Source organism: Coregonus clupeaformis, unplaced genomic scaffold, assembly GCF_020615455.1.
Source record: "Coregonus clupeaformis isolate EN_2021a unplaced genomic scaffold, ASM2061545v1 scaf0143, whole genome shotgun sequence".
NCBI classification, from domain to species: Eukaryota; Metazoa; Chordata; class Actinopteri; order Salmoniformes; family Salmonidae; genus Coregonus; species Coregonus clupeaformis.
Window position 1 is genome coordinate 450,305 of NW_025533598.1, and position 21,102 is coordinate 471,406.

General features: G+C 52.9%; 1 protein-coding gene across 1 annotated transcript in view; it reads right to left on the reverse strand.

Moving 5' to 3' along the window:
* Positions 1–21,102, reverse strand: part of tmem135 (transmembrane protein 135) — a 62,727-nt gene that overhangs the window by 11,876 nt on the left and 29,749 nt on the right. Inside the window, exons 4-8 of the mRNA XM_045213706.1 lie at positions 13,029–13,062; positions 12,099–12,164; positions 6,877–6,965; positions 6,088–6,255; positions 5,475–5,544 (exon numbers count right to left, since the gene is read on the reverse strand). Of these exons, the coding sequence (XP_045069641.1) occupies positions 5,475–5,544; positions 6,088–6,255; positions 6,877–6,965; positions 12,099–12,164; positions 13,029–13,062 (427 nt within the window). The remainder of the gene's footprint in view (positions 1–5,474; positions 5,545–6,087; positions 6,256–6,876; positions 6,966–12,098; positions 12,165–13,028; positions 13,063–21,102) is intronic.

Consider the following 21,102-nt stretch of genomic DNA (forward strand, 5'->3'; position numbering starts at 1 on the left):
CACAGCCATTAAACTCTGTAACTGTTTGTCCTCATGGTGAAATCCCTGAGCGGTTTCCTTCCTCTCTGGCAACTGAGTTAGGAAGGACACATCTACCAATAAGGTGCCCTTCTTTACGAGGCATTGGAAAACCTCCCTGGTCTTTGTGGTTTAATCAGTGTTTGAAATTCACTGCTCGACTGAGGGACCTTACAGATAATTGTATGTGTGGGTTACAGAGATGAGGTAGTCATTCAAATATCATGCTAAACACTTTTATATAGTGAGTCCATGCAACTTATTATGTGACTTACATTTTTACTCCTTAATTTATTCAGCCTTTCCATAACTAAAGTGGTTGAATACTTTAGGACTCAAGACATTTCAGGTTTTCATTTTTATTCATTAAAAAAAAATTCTAAAAACATTATTCTACTTTGACATTATGGGGTATTGTCTGCAAGCCAGTGACAAAAATCTCAATTTAATCCACTTTAAATTCAGGCTGTAACACAACAAAATGTGGAAAAAGTGAAGGGGTGTGAATACTTTCTGAAGGCACTGTAGGTATCTTACCTTGACACAGTAGGCTATAGTGGTGGTAGTATACAAATAATTAAGAACACCTGCCATTTTACATGACTGACTGACCAGGTGAAAGCTATGATCCCTTGTTGATGTCACATGTTAAATCCACTTCAAATCACTTTTACCGATACCACGACGGCCCTCAAAGAACTTCACTGGACCTTATGCAAACTGGAAACCATTTACATTTTAGTCATTTAGCAGACGCTCTTATCCAGAGCGACTTACAGTTAGTGAGTACATACATATTTGTATTTATTTTTCATACTGGCCCCCCGCGGGAATCGAACCCACAACCCTGGCGTTGCAAACACCATGCTCTACCAACATCCCTGCCAGCCATTCCCTCCCCTACCCTGGACGACGCTGGGCCAATTGTGCGCCGCCCCATGGGTCTCCCGGTCACGGCCGGCTACGACAGAGCCTGGATTCGAACCAGGATCTCTAGTGGCACAGCTAGCACTGCGATGCAGTGCCTTAGACCACTGCGCCACTCGGGAGTGTATCCTGAGGCTGCATTTATTGTAGCCGGGGATTTTAACAAGGCAAATTTCAGGACTAGGCTGCCGAAGTTCTATCACCATATCGACTGTTGTACTCGCGCTACCAAAATCCTTGACCATTGCTATTCGGACTTCCGGGATGGTTATAAGGCCCTCCCCCGCCCTCCTTTCGGCAAATCTGACCACGACTCCATTTTGCTCCTCCCTTCCTATAGGCAGAAACTCAAACAGGAAGTACCCGTGCTAAGGACTATTCAACGCTGGTCTGACCAATCAGAATCCACACTTCAAGATTGTTTTGATCAATCACGCGGACTGGGATATGTTCCAGGTAGCTTGCGAAAATAATTTTGACGAATACACTGAAACGGTGACTGAGTTTATCAGGATGTGTATAGGTGATGTTGTGCCAACTGTGACTATTAAAACCTACTCTAACCAGAAACCGTGGATAGACGGCAGCATTCGCACAAATCTAAAAGCGAGAACCACCGCATTCAACCATGGCAAGGTGACTGGGAATATGGCAGAATACAAACAGTGTAGCTACTCACTCCGCAGGGCAATTAAACTGGCAAAACATCAGTATAGAGACAAAGTGGTGTCGCAATTCAACGGCTCAGAGACGAGACGTATGTGGCAGGGTCTACAGACAATCACGGACACCAAAAGGAAAACCAGCCACGTCGCCGTCACCGACGTCTCGCTTCCAGACAAGCTAAACACCTTCTTCGCCGCTTTGAGGATAACACAGTGCCACTGACGAGGCCCACTACCAAGGACTGTGGCCTCTCCTTCTCCATGGCCGACGTGAGTAAGACATTTAAGCATGTTAACCCCCGCAAGGCTGCCTGCCCAGACGGCATCCCTAGCCGCGTCCTCAGAGCATGCGCAGACCAGCTGGCTGGTGTGTTTACGGACATATTCAATCTCTCCCTGTCCCAGTCTGCTGTTCCCACATGCTTCAAGATGGCCACCACTGTTCCTGTACCCAAGAGAGCAAAGGTAACTGAACTAAATGACTATCGCCCCGTAGCACTCACCTCTGTCATCATGAAGTGCTTTGAGAGACTAGTCAAGGATCATATCAACTCTACCTAACCAGTCACCCTAGACCCACTTCAATTTGCATACCGCCCCAATAGATCCACAGACGATGCAATCGCCATCACACTGCACACTGCCCTATCCCATCTGGACAAGAGGAATACCTACAGTTGAAGTCGGAAGTTTAGCACCTTAGCCAAATATATTTAAACTCAGTTTTTCACAATTCCTGACATTTAATCCTAGTATAAATTCCCTGTCTTAGGTCAGTTAGGATCACCACTTTGTTTTAAGAATGTGAAATGTCAGAATAATAGTAGAGAGAATGATTTATTTCAGCTTTTATTTATTTCATCACATTCCCAGTGGGTCAGAAGTTTACATACACTCAATTAGTATTTGGTAGCATTGCCTTTAAATTGTTTAACTTGGGTCAAACGTTTCGGGTAGCCTTCCACAAGCTTTCCACCATAAGTTGGGTGAATTTTGGCCCATTCCTCCTGACAGAGCTGGTGTAACTGAGTCAGGTTTGTATGCCTCCTTGCTCGCATACGCTTTTTCAGTTCTGCCCACACATTTTCTATAGGATTGAGGTCAGGGCTTTGTGATGGCCACTCCAATACCTTGACTTTGTTGTCCTTAAGCCATTTTGCCACAACTTTGGAAGTATGCTTGGGGTCATTATCCATTTGGAAGACCCATTTGCGACCAAGCTTTAACTTCCTGACTGATGTCTTGAGATGTTGCTTCAATATATCCACATAATTTTCCTTCCTCATGATGCCATCTATTTTGTGAAGTGCACCAGTCCCTCCTGCAGCAAAGCACCCCCACAGCATGATGCTGCCACCCCGTGCTTCACGGTTGGGATGGTGTTCTTCGGTTTGCAAGAAACCCCCTTTTTCCTCCAAACATAACGATGGTCATTATGGCCAAACATTAATATTTGTGTTTCATCAGACCACATGACATTTCTCCAAAAAGTACGATCTTTGTCCCCATGTGCAGTTGCAAACCGTAGTCTGGCTTTTTTATGGCGGTTTTGGAGCAGTGGCTTCTTCCTTGCTGAGCGGCCTTTCAGGTTATGTCGATACAGGACTCGTTTTACTGTGGATATAGATACTTTTGTACCTGGTTCCCCCAGAATCTTCACAAGGTCCTTTGCTGTTTTTCTGGGATTGATTCGCACTTTTTGCACCAAAGTACGTTCATCTCTAGGAGACAGAACACGTCTCCTTCCTGAGCGGTATGACGGCTGCGTGGTCCCATGGTGTTTATACTTGCGTACTATTGTTTGTACAGATGAACGTGGTACCTTCAGGCATTTGGAAATTGCTCCCAAGGATGAACCAGACTTGTGGAGGACTACAATTGTTTTTCTGAGGTCTTGGCTGATTTCTTTTGATTTTCCCATGATGTCATGCAATGAGGCACTGAGTTTGAAGGTAGGCCTTGAAATACATCCACAGGTACACCTCCAATTGACTCAAATTATGTCAATTAGCCTATCAGAAGCTTCTAAAACCATGACATCATTTTCTGGAATTTTCCAAGCTGTTTAAAGGCACAGTCAACTTAGTGTATGTAAACTTCTGACCCACTGAATTATAAGTGAAATAATCTGTCTGTAAACCATTGTTGGAAAAATTACTTGTGTCATGCACAAAGTAGATGTTCTAACCGACTTGCCAAAACTATAGTTTGTTAACAGGAAATTTGTGGAGTGGTTGAAAAACAATTTTTAATGACTCCAACCTAAGTGTATGCAAACTTCCGACTTCAACTGTATGTAAGAATGCTGTTCATTGACTATAGCTCAGCATTCAACACCATAGTACCCTCCAAGCTCATCATTAAGCTCGAGGCCCTGGGTCTGAACCCCGCCCTGTGCAACTGGGTCCTGGACTTCCTGACGGGCCGCCCCCAGGTGGTGAAGGTAGGAAACAACACCTCCACTTCGCTGATCCTAAACACTGGGGCCCCACAAGGGTGCGTGCTCAGCCCCCTCCTGTACTCCCTGTTCACCCATGACTGCGTGGCCACGCATGCCTCCAACTCAATCATCAAGTTTGCAGACGACACAACAGTAGTAGGCTTGATTACCAACAATGACGAGACCGCCTACAGGGAGGAGGTGAGGGCTCTGGGAGTGTGGTGCCTGGAAAATAACCTCTCACTCAACGTCAACAAAACAAAGGAGATGATCGTGGACTTCAGGAAACAGCAGAGGGTGTACTCCCCTATCCACATCGACGGCACCGCAGTGGAGAAGGTGGAAAGCTTCAAGTTCCTTGGCTTGGCACCTAAAACCCTCACAAACTTTTACAGATGCACAATTGAGAGAATCCTGTCGGGCTGTATCACCGCCTGGTACGGCAACTGCACCGCCCGCAACCGCAGGGCTCTCCAGAGGGTGGTGCAGTCTGCCGAACGCATTACCGGAGGCAAACTACCCGCCCTCCAAGACACATACAGCACCCGATGTCACAGGAAGGCCAAAAAGATCATCAAGGACATCAACCACCCGAGCCACTGCCTGTTCACCCCGCTATCATCCAGAAGGCGAGGTCAGTACAGGTGCATCAAAGCTGGGACCGAGAGAATGAAAAACAGCTTCCATCTCAAGGCCATCAGACTGTTAAATAGCCATCACTAGCACATTAGAGGATGCTGCTGCCTATTGAAATCACTGGCCACTTTAAGAAATGGAACACTAGTCACTTTAATAATGTTTCCATATCTTGCACTACTCATCTCATATGTATATACTGCATTCTATTCTATAATATTCTACTGTATCTTAGTCCATGCCGCTCTGTCACTGCTTTTCCATATATGTATATATTCTTAAATTCCATTACTTACTAGAATTTTTGTGTGTATTGGGTATATGTTGTGAAATTGTTAGATACTACTTGTTAGATATTACTGCACTGTCGGAGCTAGAAGCACAAGCATTTCGCTACACCTGAAATAACATCTGCTAAACACGTGTATGTGACAAATAAAATGTGATTTGATGAAGGGGAGGAGACAGGTTAAAGAAGGATTTTTAAGCCTTGAGACAACTAAGACATGGATTGTGTATGTGTGCCATTCAGAGGGTGAATGGGCAAGACAAAAGATTTAAGTCACTTTGAACGGGGTATGGTAGTAGGTGCCAGGTGCACCGGTTTGTGTCAAGAACTGCAACTGTGTACCAACTGGCGTTTCTGTGTAATTTTTCAGTGTTATTTGTTAAATTAGGTTACCTTTATCTGTCAATCGTGTTGAAATGAAGATCAAATATCCATCTGTCCAAAAAAACATAATTTTCAGAGGTACTTACTTCCTCACAGCAGCTGGTAGGTATCTCACCTTGACACAGTAGGCTATGCAGTTGTCCTGGTAGTGTTTACAGCATCTGTGTCTGGGCCCATGCTTGCATCTGGAGACAAACAACACGGTCACTACAACTCTGTGTGTGTGTGTGTGTGTGTTTGTAAATGTTGCTGTGTGTGTGTGTGTGTGTGTGTGTGTGTGTGTTTGTAAACGTTGCTGTGTGTGTGTGTCCTCAAACAACACGGTCACTACAACATTTTAAATTTTTAACATTTTTTACATTTTACGTCATTTAGCATTATTTTATTTATTTATTTCATACTGGCCCCCCGTGGGAATCGAACCCACAACCCTGGCATTGCAAACGCCGTGCTCTACCAACTGAGCTACCTCCCTGCCGGCCATTCCCTCCCCTCCCCTACCCTGGACGACGCAGGGCCAATTGTGCGCCGCCCCATGGGTCTCCCGGTCGCGGCCGGCTACGACAGAGCCTGGATACGAACCAGGATCTCTAGTGATCTCTAGGATCTCTAGTGGCACAGCTAGCACTGCCATACAGTGCCTTAGACCACTGCGCCACTCGGGAGACTACAACCTGTGTGTGTGTGTGTGTGTGTTTGTAAACGTTGCTGTGTGTGTGTGTCCTCACATAGATTCTAGCAGTCTCCTGGTGAGGGCGATGAGGGACTTCCTGCCTGATGCGGGGCTTCCTGTTGACCCCTGTGACTCCGTGGTGACAGGTGTCTCCGGAGGTTGTGGATAGTTGTGCTCAGACAGAACGGAGTGCGTTGGAATCTCCTCCTTCCCAACGATGAACCTGGGGAGGAACATCAGGACAGAGATGAACCTAACCTCTAGCTATAATGGTCAATAACGGTCAGGACAGTGTGTGCCTCTCGCTAGCTGTCACTCAAATTGGCGAGGGGCTGAAGCTCATTGGCTGGAACTCGTATTGCTAGGGGGCTGGCCCACGTGACCCAAGCTTGCAGTACACCACCGTGTGTGTAGATACCATGAATAGGGAAAATGGCGCTGCACAGCTTCCAGTAAACAGTCCCTTTCAAACCAGGGATTTCGTGGCTAATTGAGGTTAGACAGTAATTCTGCTCATAGTTTATGCATGTATGAACTACACATTAATACATCCAACCCAAAGTGGGAGGTTTAAAAAATACTGACGAATTCGCCAAAGTTCCGTAACGTGTATTTAACACTAAACACTTGCTAAATCCCAAACCAGTCCCTTCACCTTCCCCTCGGCCTCCGCCATATTCAGAAGCGTCCCAAAGCTGAGGGAGTGAATATTATCGAAGGTGTAGGGGCTAATTAGAATCTCCGATAGCCACTTTGACTGAGCCAGCTAAAATACTGTCTTTAGAGCGAAGTGCTATCCAAACACGCACCGCCATATGTTTGGAGTTTCATATAGAACCCTTACTTGAGAGCTGAGAAAGAGAATCCTTTAAGTCCATCTTTACTCCTGAAGAAGAACATGTAGAGAGATGCTGTGAAACAGAACAGCAGAACCTGGAGACAGAGACACAGAGAGAGAGAGGAGGGTGAGAGACAGAGACACAGAGAGAGAGAGGAGGGTGAGAGACAGAGAGAGAGAGGAGGGTGAGAGAAAGAGACACAGAGAGAGAGAGGAGGGTGAGAGAGAGACACAGAGAGAGAGAGGAGGGTGAGAGACAGAGACACAGAGAGAGAGGAGGGTGAGAGACAGAGACAGAGAGAGAGAGAGGAGGGTGAGAGACAGAGACAGAGAGAGAGAGGAGGGTGAGAGACGGAGAGAGAGAGGAGGGTGAGAGACAGAGACACAGAGAGAGAGAGGAGGGTGAGAGACAGAGACAGAGAGAGAGAGAGGAGGGTGAGAGACAGAGACAGAGAGAGAGAGGAGGGGGAGAGACGGAGACACAGAGAGAGAGAGGAGGGTGAGAGACGGAAACACAGAGAGAGAGGAGGGTGAGAGACAGAGACACAGAGAGAGAGAGGAGGGTGAGAGACAGAGAGAGAGAGGAGGGTGAGAGACAGAGAGAGAGAGGAGGGTGAGAGACAGAGACACAGAGAGAGAGAGGAGGGTGAGAGACAGAGACAGAGAGAGAGAGAGGAGGGTGAGAGACAGAGACAGAGAGAGAGAGGAGGGTGAGAGACGGAGACACAGAGAGAGAGAGGAGGGTGAGAGACGGAGACACAGAGAGAGAGGAGGGTGAGAGACAGAGACACAGAGAGAGAGAGGAGGGTGAGAGACAGAGACAGAGAGAGAGAGGAGGATGAGAGACAGAGACACAGAGAGAGAGAGGAGGGTGAGAGAGAGACACAGAGAGAGAGAGGAGGGTGAGAGACAGAGACACAGAGAGAGAGGAGGGTGAGAGACAGAGACACAGAGAGAGAGGAGGGTGAGAGAGAGACACAGAGAGAGAGAGGAGGGGTGAGAGACAGAGACAGAGAGAGAGGAGGGAGAGACAGAGACACAGAGAGAGAGAGGAGGGTGAGAGAGAGACAGAGAGAGAGAGAGAGGAGGATGAGAGACAGAGACACAGAGAGAGAGGAGGGTAAAGAGAAAGAGAGAGAGAGGAGGGTGAGAGACAGAGACACAGAGAGAGAGGAGGGTGAGAGAGAGACAGAGAGAGAGAGGAGGGTGAGAGACAGAGACACAGAGAGAGAGAGGAGGGTGAGAGACAGAGACACAGAGAGAGAGAGGAGGGTGAGAGAGAGACAGAGAGAGAGAGAGGAGGATGAGAGACAGAGACACAGAGAGAGAGGAGGGGGAGAGAAAGAGAGAGAGAGGAGGGTGAGAGACAGAGACACAGAGAGAGAGAGGAGGGTGAGAGACAGAGACACAGAGAGAGAGAGGAGGGTGAGAGACAGAGACAGAGAGAGAGAGGGAGGGTGAGAGACGAGACACAGAGAGAGAGAGAGAGGAGGGAGAGACGGAGAACAGAGAGAGAGGAGGGTGAGAGACAGAGACACGAGAGAGAGAGGAGGTGAGAGACAGAGACACAGAGAGAGAGAGGAGGGTGAGAGACAGAGACAGAGAGAGAGAGGAGGGTGAGAGACAGAGACACAGAGAGAGAGAGGAGGGTGAGAGACAGAGACACAGAGAGAGAGAGGAGGGTGAGAGACGGAGACACAGAGAGAGAGGAGGGTGAGAGACAGAGACACAGAGAGAGAGAGGAGGGTGAGAGACAGAGACACAGAGAGAGAGAGGAGGGTGAGAGACAGAGACACAGAGAGGAGGGTGAGAGACAGAGACACAGAGAGAGAGGAGGGTGAGAGACAGAGACAGAGAGAGAGAGAGGAGGATGAGAGACAGAGACACAGAGAGAGAGGAGGGTGAGAGACAGAGAGAGAGAGGAGGGTGAGAGACAGAGACACAGAGAGAGAGAGGAGGGTGAGAGACAGAGACACAGAGAGAGAGAGGAGGGTGAGAGACAGACACAGAGAGAGAGAGGGAGGGTGAGAGAGATAGAGACACAGAGAGAGAGAGGAGGGTGAGAGACGGAGACACAGAGAGAGAGAGGAGGGTGAGAGACAGAGACACAGAGAGAGAGAGGAGGGTGAGACACAGAGACACAGAGAGAGAGAGGAGGGTGAGAGACAGAGACACAGAGAGAGAGAGGAGGGTGAGAGACAGAGACAGAGAGAGAGAGAGAGAGAGGAGGGTGAGAGACAGAGACAGAGAGAGAGAGAGAGAGAGGAGGGTGAGAGACAGAGACAGAGAGAGAGAGGAGGGAGAGAGACAGAGACAGAGAGAGAGGAGGGTGAGAGACAGAGAGAGAGAGAGAGAGAGGAGGGTGAGAGACAGAGACAGAGAGAGAGAGAGGAGGGTGAGAGACAGAGACAGAGAGAGAGAGGAGGGTGAGAGACAGAGACAGAGAGAGAGAGAGGAGGGTGAGAGACAGAGAGAGAGAGAGGAGGGTGAGAGACAGAGACAGAGAGAGAGAGGAGGGTGAGACACAGAGAGAGAGAGGAGGGTGAGAGACAGAGACACAGAGAGAGAGGAGGGAGAGACAGAGACAGAGAGAGAGAGAGGAGGGGTGAGAGACAGACACAGAGAGAGAGAGAGGAGGGTGAGAGACGGAGACACAGAGAGAGAGAGGAGGGTGAGAGACGGAGACACAGAGAGAGAGGAGGGTGAGAGACAGAGACAGGCAGAGAGAGAGAGGAGGGTGAGAGACAGAGACACAGAGAGAGAGAGGAGGGTGAGAGACAGAGACAGAGAGAGAGAGAGAGGAGGGGAGAGAGACAGAGACAGAGAGAGAGAGAGAGAGAGGGAGGGTGAGAGACAGAGACAGAGAGAGAGAGAGGGGTGAGAGACAGAGACAGAGAGAGAGAGGGGGGTGAGAGAGAGAGAGAGAGAGAGAGGAGGGTGAGAGACAGAGACACAGAGAGAGAGAGGAGGGTGAGAGACAGAGACAAAGAGAGAGAGAGGAGGGTGAGAGACAGAGACACAGAGAGGAGGGTGAGAGACAGAAACACAGAGAGGAGGGTGAGAGACAGAGAGAGAGAGGAGGGTGAGAGACAGAGACACAGAGAGAGAGAGGAGGGTGAGAGACAGAGACAGAGAGAGAGAGAGGAGGTGAGAGACAGAGACAGAGAGAGAGAGGAGGGTGAGAGACAGAGACAGAGAGAGAGAGAGGAGGGTGAGAGACAGAGACAGAGAGAGAGAGGAGGGTGAGAGACAGAGAGAGAGAGAGGAGGGTGAGAGACAGAGAGAGAGAGGAGGGTGAGAGACAGAGACAGAGAGAGAGAGAGGAGGGTGAGAGACAGAGAGAGAGAGGAGGGTGAGAGACAGAGAGAGAGAGAGGAGGTGAGAGAGACAGAGACACAGAGAGAGAGAGGAGGGTGAGAGACAGAGACACAGAGAGAGAGAGGAGGGTGAGAGACAGAGACACAGAGAGGAGGGTGAGAGACAGAGACACAGAGAGGAGGGTGAGAGACAGAGACACAGAGAGAGAGAGGAGGGTGAGAGACAGAGACAGAGAGGAGGGTGAGAGACAGAGACAGAGAGGAGGATGAGAGACAGAGACAGAGAGAGAGAGAGGAGGGTGAGAGACAGAGACAGAGACAGAGAGGAGGGTGAGAGACAGAGACAGAGAGAGAGAGGAGGATGAGAGACAGAGACACAGAGAGAGAGAGGAGGGTGAGAGACAGACAGAGAGAGAGAGAGGAGGGTGAGAGACAGAGACAGAGAGAGAGAGGAGGGTGAGAGACAGAGACAGAGAGAGAGAGGAGGGTGAGAGACAGAGACAGAGAGAGAGAGGAGGGTGAGAGAGAGAGAGAGAGAGGAGGGTGAGAGACAGAGAGAGAGAGGAGGGTGAGAGACAGAGAGAGAGAGGAGGGTGAGAGACAGAGACACAGAGAGAGAGGAGGGTGAGAGACAGAGACAGAGAGAGAGAGAGGAGGGTGAGAGACAGAGAGAGAGAGGAGGGTGAGAGACAGAGACACAGAGAGAGAGAGGAGGGTGAGAGACAGAGACAGAGAGAGAGAGAGGAGGGTGAGAGACAGAGACAGAGAGAGGAGGGTGAGAGACAGAGACAGAGAGAGAGAGGAGGGTGAGAGACGGAGACACAGAGAGAGAGAGGAGGGTGAGAGACGGAGACACAGAGAGAGAGGAGGGTGAGAGACAGAGAGAGAGAGGAGGGTGAGAGACAGAGACAGAGAGAGAGAGAGGAGGGTGAGAGACAGAGACAGAGAGGAGGGTGAGAGACAGAGACAGAGAGAGAGAGGAGGGTGAGAGACAGAGAGAGAGAGAGAGGAGGGTGAGAGACAGAGACACAGAGAGAGAGAGGAGGGTGAGAGACAGACACAGAGAGAGAGAGGAGGGTGAGAGACAGAGACACAGAGAGGAGGGTGAGAGACAGAGACACAGAGAGGAGGGTGAGAGACAGAGACAGAGAGAGAGAGGAGGATGAGAGACAGAGACACAGAGAGGAGGGTGAGAGACAGAGACACAGAGAGAGAGGAGGGGTGAGAGAAGAGACAGAGAGAGAGAGAGGAGGGCCGAGAGACAGAGAGAGAGAGGAGGGCGAGAGAGAGAGACACAGAGAGAGAGAGAGGAGGGTGAGAGAAGAGACAAAGAGAGAGGAGGGTGAGAGAGAGACAGAGAGAGAGAGGAGGGTGAGAGACGAGACACAGAGGAGAGAGAGGAGGGGGAGAGACAGAGACACAGAGAGAGAGAGGAGGGTGAGACACAGAGAGAGAGAGGAGGGTGAGAGACAGAGACACAGAGAGAGAGAGGAGGGTGAGACACAGAGAGAGAGAGGAGGGTGAGAGACAGAGACACAGAGAGAGAGAGGAGGGTGAGACACAGAGACACAGAGAGAGAGAGGAGGGTGAGACACAGAGAGAGAGAGGAGGGTGAGAGAGAGACAGAGAGAGAGAGAGGAGGGTGAGAGACAGAGACAGAGACAGAGAGGAGGGTGAGAGACAGAGACACAGAGAGAGAGAGGAGGGTGAGAGACAGAGACACAGAGGAGGGTGAGAGACAGAGACACAGAGAGAGAGAGGAGGGTGAGAGACAGAGACACAGAGAGAGAGAGGAGGGTGAGAGACAGAGAGAGAGAGGAGGGTGAGATTATATTAAATGAATAACACATCCCTCATACTTTCCAACCTCAAACTCCATCCCTCCCCCCTCCATCCCCCCAATCATCCTACCTCCCCGTGTTTGAGGGGGTTGACGATGCCTCGTGTGACGGCCATACGGAACAAGGTCTCTGTCGCCTAGGAAACCAAACACACACAAACAATGGTTATTCACATGTCTGTCCGTCTGTCTGTCTGTCTGGTCGCCCGTCTGTCTGTCTGGTCGTCTGTCTGTCTGTCTGGTCGCCCGTCTGTCTGTCTGTCTGTCTGTCTGTCTGTCTGTCTGTCTGTCTGGTCGCCCGTCTGTCTGGTCGCCCGTCTGTCTGGTCGCCCGTCTGTCTGGTCGCCCGTCTGTCTGGTCGCCCGTCTGTCTGTCTGTCTGTCTGTCTGGTCGCCCGTCTGTCTGTCTGTCTGTCTGTCTGGTCGCCCGTCTGTCTGTCTGTCTGTCTGTCTGGTCGCCCGTCTGTCTGTCTGTCTGTCTGTCTGTCTAGTCGCCCGTCTGTCTGTCTGTCTGGTCAGCCTGCCTGTCGTCTGTCTGTCTGGTCGCCCGTCCTGTCTGTCTGTCTGTCTGGTCGCCGTCTGTCTGTCTGTCTGTCTGGTCGCCCGTCTGTCTGTCTGTCTGTCTGGTCGCCCGTCTGTCTGTCTGTCTGTCTGGTCGCCCGTCTGTCTGTCTGTCTGGTCGCCCGTCTGTCTGTCTGGTCGCCCGTCTGTCTGTCTGTCTGTCTGGTCGCCCGTCTGTCTGGTCGCCCGTCTGTCTGTCTGGTCGCCCGTCTGTCTGTCTGGTCGCCCGTCTGTCTGTCCATCTGCATGGTCGCCCGTCTGTCTGTCCATCTGCATGTCCATCCGTCTGTCCGTCCATCCGTCTGTCCGTCCATCTGTCTGTCCATCTGTCTGTCCGTCCGTCTGCCCGTCTGTCTGCCCGTCTGTCTGCCCGTCTGGCTACATTCGCATCATATGATCTCAGAGTAACAACATGGTAGTAACAGGTAGAGAGTCTCTTACCAGGTTGGCCATGTAGATCGTCAGCAGACCTCTCCTATAGGAAAGACATTTTAAAAAGCTGATTAAACCTGAGTAGAGAAGACAGAAAACAGGGGAGGAGAGAGGAGGAGAGAGGAGAGGAGACAAGAGGAGAGGAGAAAAGAGGGGAGAGGAGAAAAGAGGGGAGAGGAGAAAAGAGAGGAGAGGAGAAAAGAGGGGAGAGGAGAGGAGAAAAGAGGGGAGAGGGGAGGAGACAAGAGGAGAAAAGAGGGGAGAGGAGAAAAGAGGGGAGAGGAGAGGGAGGAGAAAAGAGGAGAGGAGAGGAGAAAAGAGAAGAGGAGAAAAGAGGAGAGGGGAGGATAAAAGAGAGGAGAGGAGAAAAGAGGGGAGAGGAGAAAAGAGGGGAGAGGAGAAAAGAGGAGAGGAGAAAAGAGGGGAGAGGAGAAAAGAGGGTAGGAGAAAAGAGGGGAGAGGGTAGGAGAAAAGAGGGGAGTGGGGGGAGAAACGAGGGAGGGGGGAGAAACGAGGGGAGGGAAGGAGAAACGAGGGGAGGGGAAGGAGAAACGAGGGAGGGAAGGAGAAACGAGGGGAGGGGAAGGAGAAACGAGGGAGGGGAGGAGAAACGAGGGGAGGGGGAGGAGAGGAGAAATGAGGGGGAGGGGGAGGAGAAACAGGAGGAGAAACGAGGAGAAGGAGGAGAAAAGAGGGGAGAGGAAGAGGGAAGGAGAAAAGAGGGAGAGGGGAGGAGAAAAAGAGAGGAGAGGGGAGGAGAAAAGAGGGGAGAGGGGAGAGAAACGAGGGGAGAGGAGAGGGGAGGAGAAAAGAGGGGAGAGGGGGAGGAGAAAAGAGGGGAGAGGAGAAACGAGGGGAGAGGAGAAAAGAGGGGAGAGGAGAAACGAGGGGAGAGGAGAAAAGAGGGGAGAGGAGAAACGAGGGGAGAGGAGAAATGAGGGGAGAGGAGAAACGAGGGGAGAGGAGAGGGGAGAAAAGAGGGGAGAAGGGAGGAGAAAAGAGAGGAGAGGGGAGGAGAGGGAGGAGAAAAAAGGGGGGAGGAGAGGGGAAAGAGGAGAGAGGAGAGGGGGAGGAGAGGAGAAACGAGGGGAGAGGAGAGGAGAAAAGAGGGGAGAGGAGAGGAGAAACGAGAGGAGAGGAGAAAAGAGGGGAGAGGAGAGGAGAAACGAGGGGAGAGGAGAGGAGAAAAGAGGGGAGAGGAGAGGAGAAAAGAGGGGAGAGGAGAAAAGAGGGGAGAGGAGAGGGGAGGAGAAAAGAGGGGAGAAGGGAGGAGAAACGAGGGGAGAGGGAGGAGAAAAGAGGGGAGAGGAGAGGAGAAAAGAGGGGAGAAGAGAGGAGAAACGAGGGGAGAGGAGAAAAGAGGGGAGAGGAGAGGGGAGGAGAAAAGAGGGGAGGAGAAAAGAGGGGAGAGGAGAGGAGAAAAGAGGAGAGGGGGAAAGAGGAGAGAGGAGAGGGGGAGGAGAGGAGAAACGAGGGGAGAGGGGAGGAGAAAATAGGAGAGAGGAGAGGAGGAAAGAGGGGAGAAACGAGGGGAGAGGAGAAAAGAGGGAGAGGAGAGGGAGGAGAAAAGAGGGAGAAAAGAGGGGGAGAGGAGAGGGAGGGGGGAGAAAGAGGGAGGGGGGGGAGAAACGAGGGAGGGGGAAGGAGAAACGAGGGAGGGGGAAGGAGAAACTCGAGGGGAGGGGGAGGAGAAACGAGGGGAGAAGGAAGGAGAAACGAGGGGAGAGGAGAAGAGAAACAAGGGGAGAGGAGAAAAGAGGGAAGAGGAAGGAGGGAAGGAGAAAAGAGGGGAGAGGGGAGGAGAAAAGAGAGGAGAGGGAGGAGAAAGAGAGGGAGAGGGGGAGGAGAAAAGAGGGGAGAAGGAGGGAGAGGGGAAGAAAAAAGAGGGGAAACGAGGGGAGAGGAGAGGAGAAAAGAGGAGAGGGGGAAAGAGGAGAGAGGAGAGGGGGAGGAGAGGAGAAACGAGGAGGAGAAAAGAGGAGAGGGGGGAGGAGAAAAAGAGGGAGAGGAGAGGGAGGAGAAAAGAGGGAGAGGGAGGAGAACAGAGGGAGAGGAGAAAAAGAGGGTAGGAGAAACGAGGGGGAGGGGGAGGAGAAACGAGGGGAGGGGGGAGGGGAGGAGAAACGAGGGGAGAGGAGAGGGGAGGAGAAACGAGGAGAGGGGAGGAGAGGAGAAACGAGGGGAGAGGGGAGGAGAAACGAGGGGAGGAGAAACGAGGGGAGAAGGGAGGAGAAAAGAGGGGAGAGGAGAAAAGAGGGGAGAGGAAGAGGGAAGGAGAAAAGAGGGGAGAGGGGAGGAGAAAAGAGAGGAGAGGGGAGGAGAAACGAGGGGAGAGGGGAGGAGAAAAGAGGGGAGAAGGGAGGGAGAGGGGAAGAGAAAGAGAGGAGAAACGAGGGAGAGGAGAGGAGAAAACGAGGGGGAGAGGGAGGAAAAACGAGGGGTGAGAGGGGAGGAGAAACGAAGGGGGAGGAGAAAAGAGGGGAGGAGAAAGAGAGGGAGAGGGGGAGGAGAAAGAGAGGGAGAGGAGAGGAGAAAAGAGGAGAGGGGGAAAGAGGAGAGGGGAGGAGAAATGAGGGGAGAGGAGAAAAGAGGGGGGAGGAGAAAAGAGGGAGAGGGGAGGAGAAAGAGAGGGAGAGGAGAGGAGAAAAAGGAGAGGAGAGGGAGGAGAAAAGAGGGGAGGGGAGAAATCGAGGGAGAGAGGAAGGAGAAAGAGGGGAGGGGGGAGGAGAAACGAGGAGGGGGAGGAGAAACGAGGGAGGAGAAAGAGGGGAGAAGGAGGAGAAAGAGGGGAGAGGAGAAGAGAAAACAAGGAGAGGAGAAAAGAGGGAGAGGAAGAGGGAAGGAGAAAAGAGGGGAGAGGGGAGGAGGAGAAAGAGAGGAGAGGGAGGAGAGAAGAGAGAGAGAGGGAGGAGAAAAGAGGGGAGGGAGAAAAGAGGAGAGGGGAGGAGAAGAAGAGAGGAGAGGGGAGGAGAAACGAGGAGAGGAGAGAGGGAGGAGAAAAGAGGGAGAGGGGAGGAGGAAAAGAGGGAGAAGGGAGGAGAAACGAGGGGTGAGGGGAGGAGAAAAGAGGGGAGAGGAGAATCGAGGGGAGAGGAGAAAAGAGGGGAGAGGAGAGGGGAGGAGAAAAGAGGGGAGAGGGGAGGAGAACAGAGGGGAGAGGAGAAAAGAGGGTAGGGAGAAACGAGGGAGGGGGAGGAGAAACGAGGGAGGGGGAGGGAGGAGAAACGAGGGAGAGGAGAGGGGGAGGAGAAACGAGGGGAGGGGGGAGGAGAGGAGAAACGAGGGGAGAGGGGAGGAGAAACGAGGGGAGGAGAAACGAGGGGAGAAGGGAGGAGAAAAGAGGGGAGAGGAGAAAAGAGGGGAGAGGAAGAGGGAAGGAGAAAAGAGGGGAGAGGGGAGGAGAAAAGAGAGGAGAGGGGAGGAGAAACGAGGGAGAGGGGAGGAGAAAAGAGGGGAGAGAGGGAGGGGAGAGGGGAAGAGAAAAGAGGGGAGAAACGAGGGGAGAGGAGAGGAGAAACGAGGGGAGAGGGGAGGAAAAACGAGGTGAGAGGGGAGGAGAAACGAGGGGGAGGAGAAAAGAGGGAGGAGAAAAGAGGGGAGAGGGGAGGAGAAAAGAGGGGAGAGGAGAGGAGAAAAGAGGAGAGGGGGAAAGAGGAGAGGGGGAGGAGAAATGAGGGAGAGGAGAAAGAGAGGGAGGAGAAAAGAGGGGAGAGGGGGAGGAGAAAAGAGGGAGAGGAGAGGAGAAAAAAAGGAGAGGAGAGGGAGGAGAGAAAGAGGGGAGGGGGGGAGAAACGAGGGGAGAGAGGAAGGAGAAACGAGGAGGGGGGAGGAGAAACGAAGGAGGGGGAGGAGAAACGAGGGGAGGAGAAACGAGGGGAGAAGGGAGGAGAAAAGAGGGGAGAGGAGAAGAGAAACAAGGGGAGAGGAGAAAAGAGGGGAGAGGAAGAGGGAAGGAGAAAAGAGGGGAGAGGGGAGGAGAAAAGAGAGGAGAGGGGAGGAGAAAAGAGAGGAGAGGGGAGGAGAAAAGAGGGGAGGAGAAAAGAGGGGAGTGGGGAGGAGAAAAGAGAGGAGAGGGGAGGAGAAACGAGGGGAGAGGAGAGGGGAGGAGAAAAGAGGGGAGAGGGGAGGAGAAAAGAGGGGAGAAGGGAGGAGAAACGAGGGGTGAGGGGAGGAGAAAAGAGGGGAGAGGAGAATCGAGGGGAGAGGAGAAAAGAGGGGAGAGGGGAGGAGAAAAGAGGGGAGAGGGGAGGAGAAAAGAGGGGAGGAGAAAAGAGGGGAGTGGAGAAACGAGGAGAGAGGAGAAAAGAGGGGAGGAGAAAAGAGGGGAGAAGGGAGGAGAAACGAGGGGAGAGGGGAGGAGAAAAGAGGGGAGAGGAGAGAGGAGAAACGAGGGGAGAGGAGAGTGGAGGAGAAAAGAGGGGAGAGGAGAGAGGAGAAACGAGGGAGAGGAGAGGAGGATAAAAGAGGGAGAGGGGAGGAGAAACAGAGGGGAGAGGAGAAAAGAGGGTAGAGAAAAGAGGGGAGAAAGGGGGGAAAAGAGGAGGGGGAAGGAGAAACAGGGAGGGGAGGGAGGAGAAATGAGGGAGGGGTAGGAGAAACGAGGGAGGGGGAGGAGAAACGAGAGGGGGAGGAGAAACGAGGGAGAAGGGAGGAGAAAAGAGGGGAGAGGAGAGAGGAAGGACAAAAGAGGGGAGAGGGGAGAGAAGAGGATGGATGAGGAGAGGAGAGGGTGGGGAAGAGGAGAGGAGAGGAGAGAGAGGAGAGGAGAGGAGAGGAGAGGGAGAGGAGAGGGAGAGGAGAGGAGAGGAGAGGAGAAAAGAGGGGGAGAGGGGAGGAGAAACGAGGAGAGGAGAGGAGAAGAGAGAGAAAGAGGAGAGGAGAGGAAGAAATGAGGGGAGAGGGGAGGAGAAAAGGGAGAGGGGAGGAGAAACAGGGAGAGGGGAGGAGAAACGAGAGATGAGAAAAGAGGGAGAGGAGAGGGGAGGGGAGGAGAAAAGAGGGGAGAGGGAGGAGAACAGAGGGAGAGGAGAAAAGAGGGTAGGAGAAACGAGGAGAGGAGGAGAAACGAGGAGGGGGGAGGGGGAGGGAAGGAGAAACGAGGGGAGCGGTAAGAAACAAGGGGAGGGGAGGAGAAACGAGGAGGGGGAAGAGAAACGAGGGAGGGGGAGGAGAAACGAGGGGAGAAACGAGGGAGAGGAGAGAGGAGAAACGAGGGAGAGGGAGGAGAAACGAGGTGAGAGGGGAGGAGAAACGAGGGGGGAGGAGAAAAGAGGGAGGAGAAAAGAGGGGAGTGAGAAAAGAGGGGGAGGAGAAAAGAGGGGAGAGGGGGAGGAGAAAAGAGGGGAGAGGAGAGGAGAAAAGAGGGGAGAGGGGAGGAGAAAAGAGGAGAGGGGGAAAGAGGAGAGGGGGAGGAGAAAAGAGGGGAGAGGAGAAAAGAGGGGAAAGGGGGAGGAGAAAAGAGGGGAGAGGGGAGGAGAAAAGAGGGGAGAGGGGAGGAGAAAGAGGGGAGAGGAGAGGGGAGGAGAAAAGAGGGGAGAGGGGGAGAAACAGGGAGAGAGGAAGGAGAAACGAGGGGAGGGGAGGAGAAACGAGGGGAGGGGGAGGAGAAACGAGGGAGGAGAAACGAGGGAGAAGGAAGGAGAAAAGAGGGGAGAGGAGAAGAGAAACAAGGGGAGAGGAGAGGGAGGAGAAAAGAGGGGAAGGGGGGAGAAACGAGGGGAGAGAGGAAGGAGAAACGAGGGGAGGGGGGAGGAGAAACGAGGGGAGGGGGGAGGAGAAACGAGGGGAGGAGAAACGAGGGGAGAAGGAAGGAGAAAAGAGGGGAGAGGAGAAGAGAAACAAGGGGAGAGGAGAAAAGAGGGGAGAGGAAGAGGGAAGGAGAAAAGAGGGGAGAGGGGAGGAGAAAAGAGAGGAGAGGGAGGAGAAAAGAGGGAGAGGGGAGGAGAAACGAGGGAGAGAGGAAGGAGAAACGAGGAGGGGAGGAGAAACGAGGGGAGGGGGAGGAGAAACGAGGGGAGGAGAAACGAGGGGAGAAGGAAGGAGAAAAGAGGGGAGAGGGGAGGAGAAAAGAGAGGAGAGGGGAGGAGAAAAGAGGGGAGAGGGGAGGAGAAACGAGGGGAGAGGGGAGGAGAAAAGAGGGGAGAAGGGAGGAGAAACGAGGGGAGAAACGAGGGGAGAGGAGAGGAGAAACGAGGGGAGAGGGGAGGAGAAACGAGGTGAGAGGGGAGGAGAAACGAGGGGGGAGGAGAAAAGAGGGGAGGAGAAAAGAGGGGAGGAGAAAAGAGGGGAGGAGAAAAGAGGGGAGAGGGGAGGAGAAAAGAGGGGAGAGGAGAGGAGAAAAGAGGAGAGGGGGAAAGAGGAGAGGGGGAGGAGAAATGAGGGGAGAGGAGAAAGAGGGGAGAGGAGAGGGGAGGGAGGAGAAAAGAGGGGAGAGGGGAGGAGAACAGAGGGGAGAGGAGAAAAGAGGGTAGGAGAAACGAGGAGGGGGAGGAGAAACGAGGGAGGGGGAGGGGGGAGGAGGAGAAACGAGGGGAGGGGGTAGGAGAAACAGGGAGGGGGGAGGAGAAACGAAGGGAGGGGGAAGAGAAACGAGGGAGGGGGGAGGAGAAACGAGGAGGGGGGAGGGAGGAGAAACGAGGGGGAGGAGAAACGAGGAGGGAGGGAGGAGAAACGAGGGGAGGAGAAACGAGGGAGAAGGGAGGAGAAAAGAGGGGGAGAGGAGAAAAGAGGGGAGAGGAAGAGGGAAGGAGAAAAGAGGGGAGGAGAAAAGAGAGGAGGAGAAAAGAGGGGAGAAGGGAGGAGAAACGAGGGGAGAAAGAGGAGAGAGAGAGGAGAAACGAGGGAGGAGAGGGAGGAGAAACGAGGTGGAGAGGGGAGGAGAAACGAGGGGAGGAGAAAGAGAGGGAGGAGGAAAAGAGGGAGAGGGGAGGAGAAAGAGGGAGAGGAGAGGAGAAAAGAGGAGAGGGAAAGAGGAGAGGGGGAGGAGAAATGAGGGGAGAGGAGAAAAGAGAAAGGAGGAGAAAGAGAGGGAGAGGGAGGGAGAAAGAGGGGAGAGGGAGGAGAAAGAGAGGAGAGGAGAGGAGAAAAGAGGGGGGGAGAGGGGAGGAGAAAAGAGGGAGGGGGGAGAAACAGGAGAAGAGAAACGAGGAGGGGGAGGAGAAACGAGGGAGGGGGAGGAGAAACGAGGGGAGGAGAAACGAGGGAGAAGGAAGGAGAAAAAGAGGGAGAGGAGAAGAGAAACAAGGGGAGAGGAGAAAAGAGGGAGAGGAAGAGGGAAGGAGAAAAGAGGAGAGGGGGAGGAGAAAAGAGAGGAGAGGGGAGGAGAAAAGAGGGGAGAGGGGAGGAGAAACGAGGGGAGAGGAGAGGGGAGGAGAAAAAGAGGGGAGAAGGGAGGAGAAAAGAGGGGAGGGGAAGGAGAAACGAGGGGAGGGGAAGGAGAAACGAGGGGAGGGGGAGGAGAAACGAGGGGAGGGGGGAGGAGAGGAGAAATGAGGGAAGGGGGAGGAGAAACGAGGAGGAGAAGAACGAGGGAGAAGGGAGGAGAAAAAGAGAGGAGAGAGGAGGAGAAACGAGGGAGAGGAGAGGGGAGGAGAAAAGAGGGGAGAGGGGAGGAGAAAAGAGGGGAGAGGAGAGGAGAAAAGAGGAGAGGGGGAAAGAGGAGAGGGGGAGGAGAAATGAGGGGAGAGGAGAAAGAGAGGAAAGGGGAGGAGAAAAGAGGGGAGAGGGGGAGGAGAAAGAGAGGGAGAGGAGAAAAGAGGGAGAGGAGAGGGGAGGAGAAAAGAGGGAGGGGGGAGAAACGAGGAGAGAGGAAGGAGAAACGAGGGGAGGAGAAACAGGGAGGGGGGAGGAGAAACGAGGAGGAGAAACGAGGGAGAAGGGAAGGAGAGAAAGAGGGGAGAGGAGAAGAGAAACAAGGGGAGAGGAGAAAAGAGGGGGAGAGGAAGAGGGAAGGAGAAAGAGAGGGAGAGGGAGGAGAAAGAGAGAGGAGGGAGGAGAAAAGAGGGAGAGGGGAGGAGAAAACAGGGAGAGGGGAGGAGAAAAGAGGGGAGAAGGGAGGAGAAAGAGGAGAAACGAGAGAGGAGAG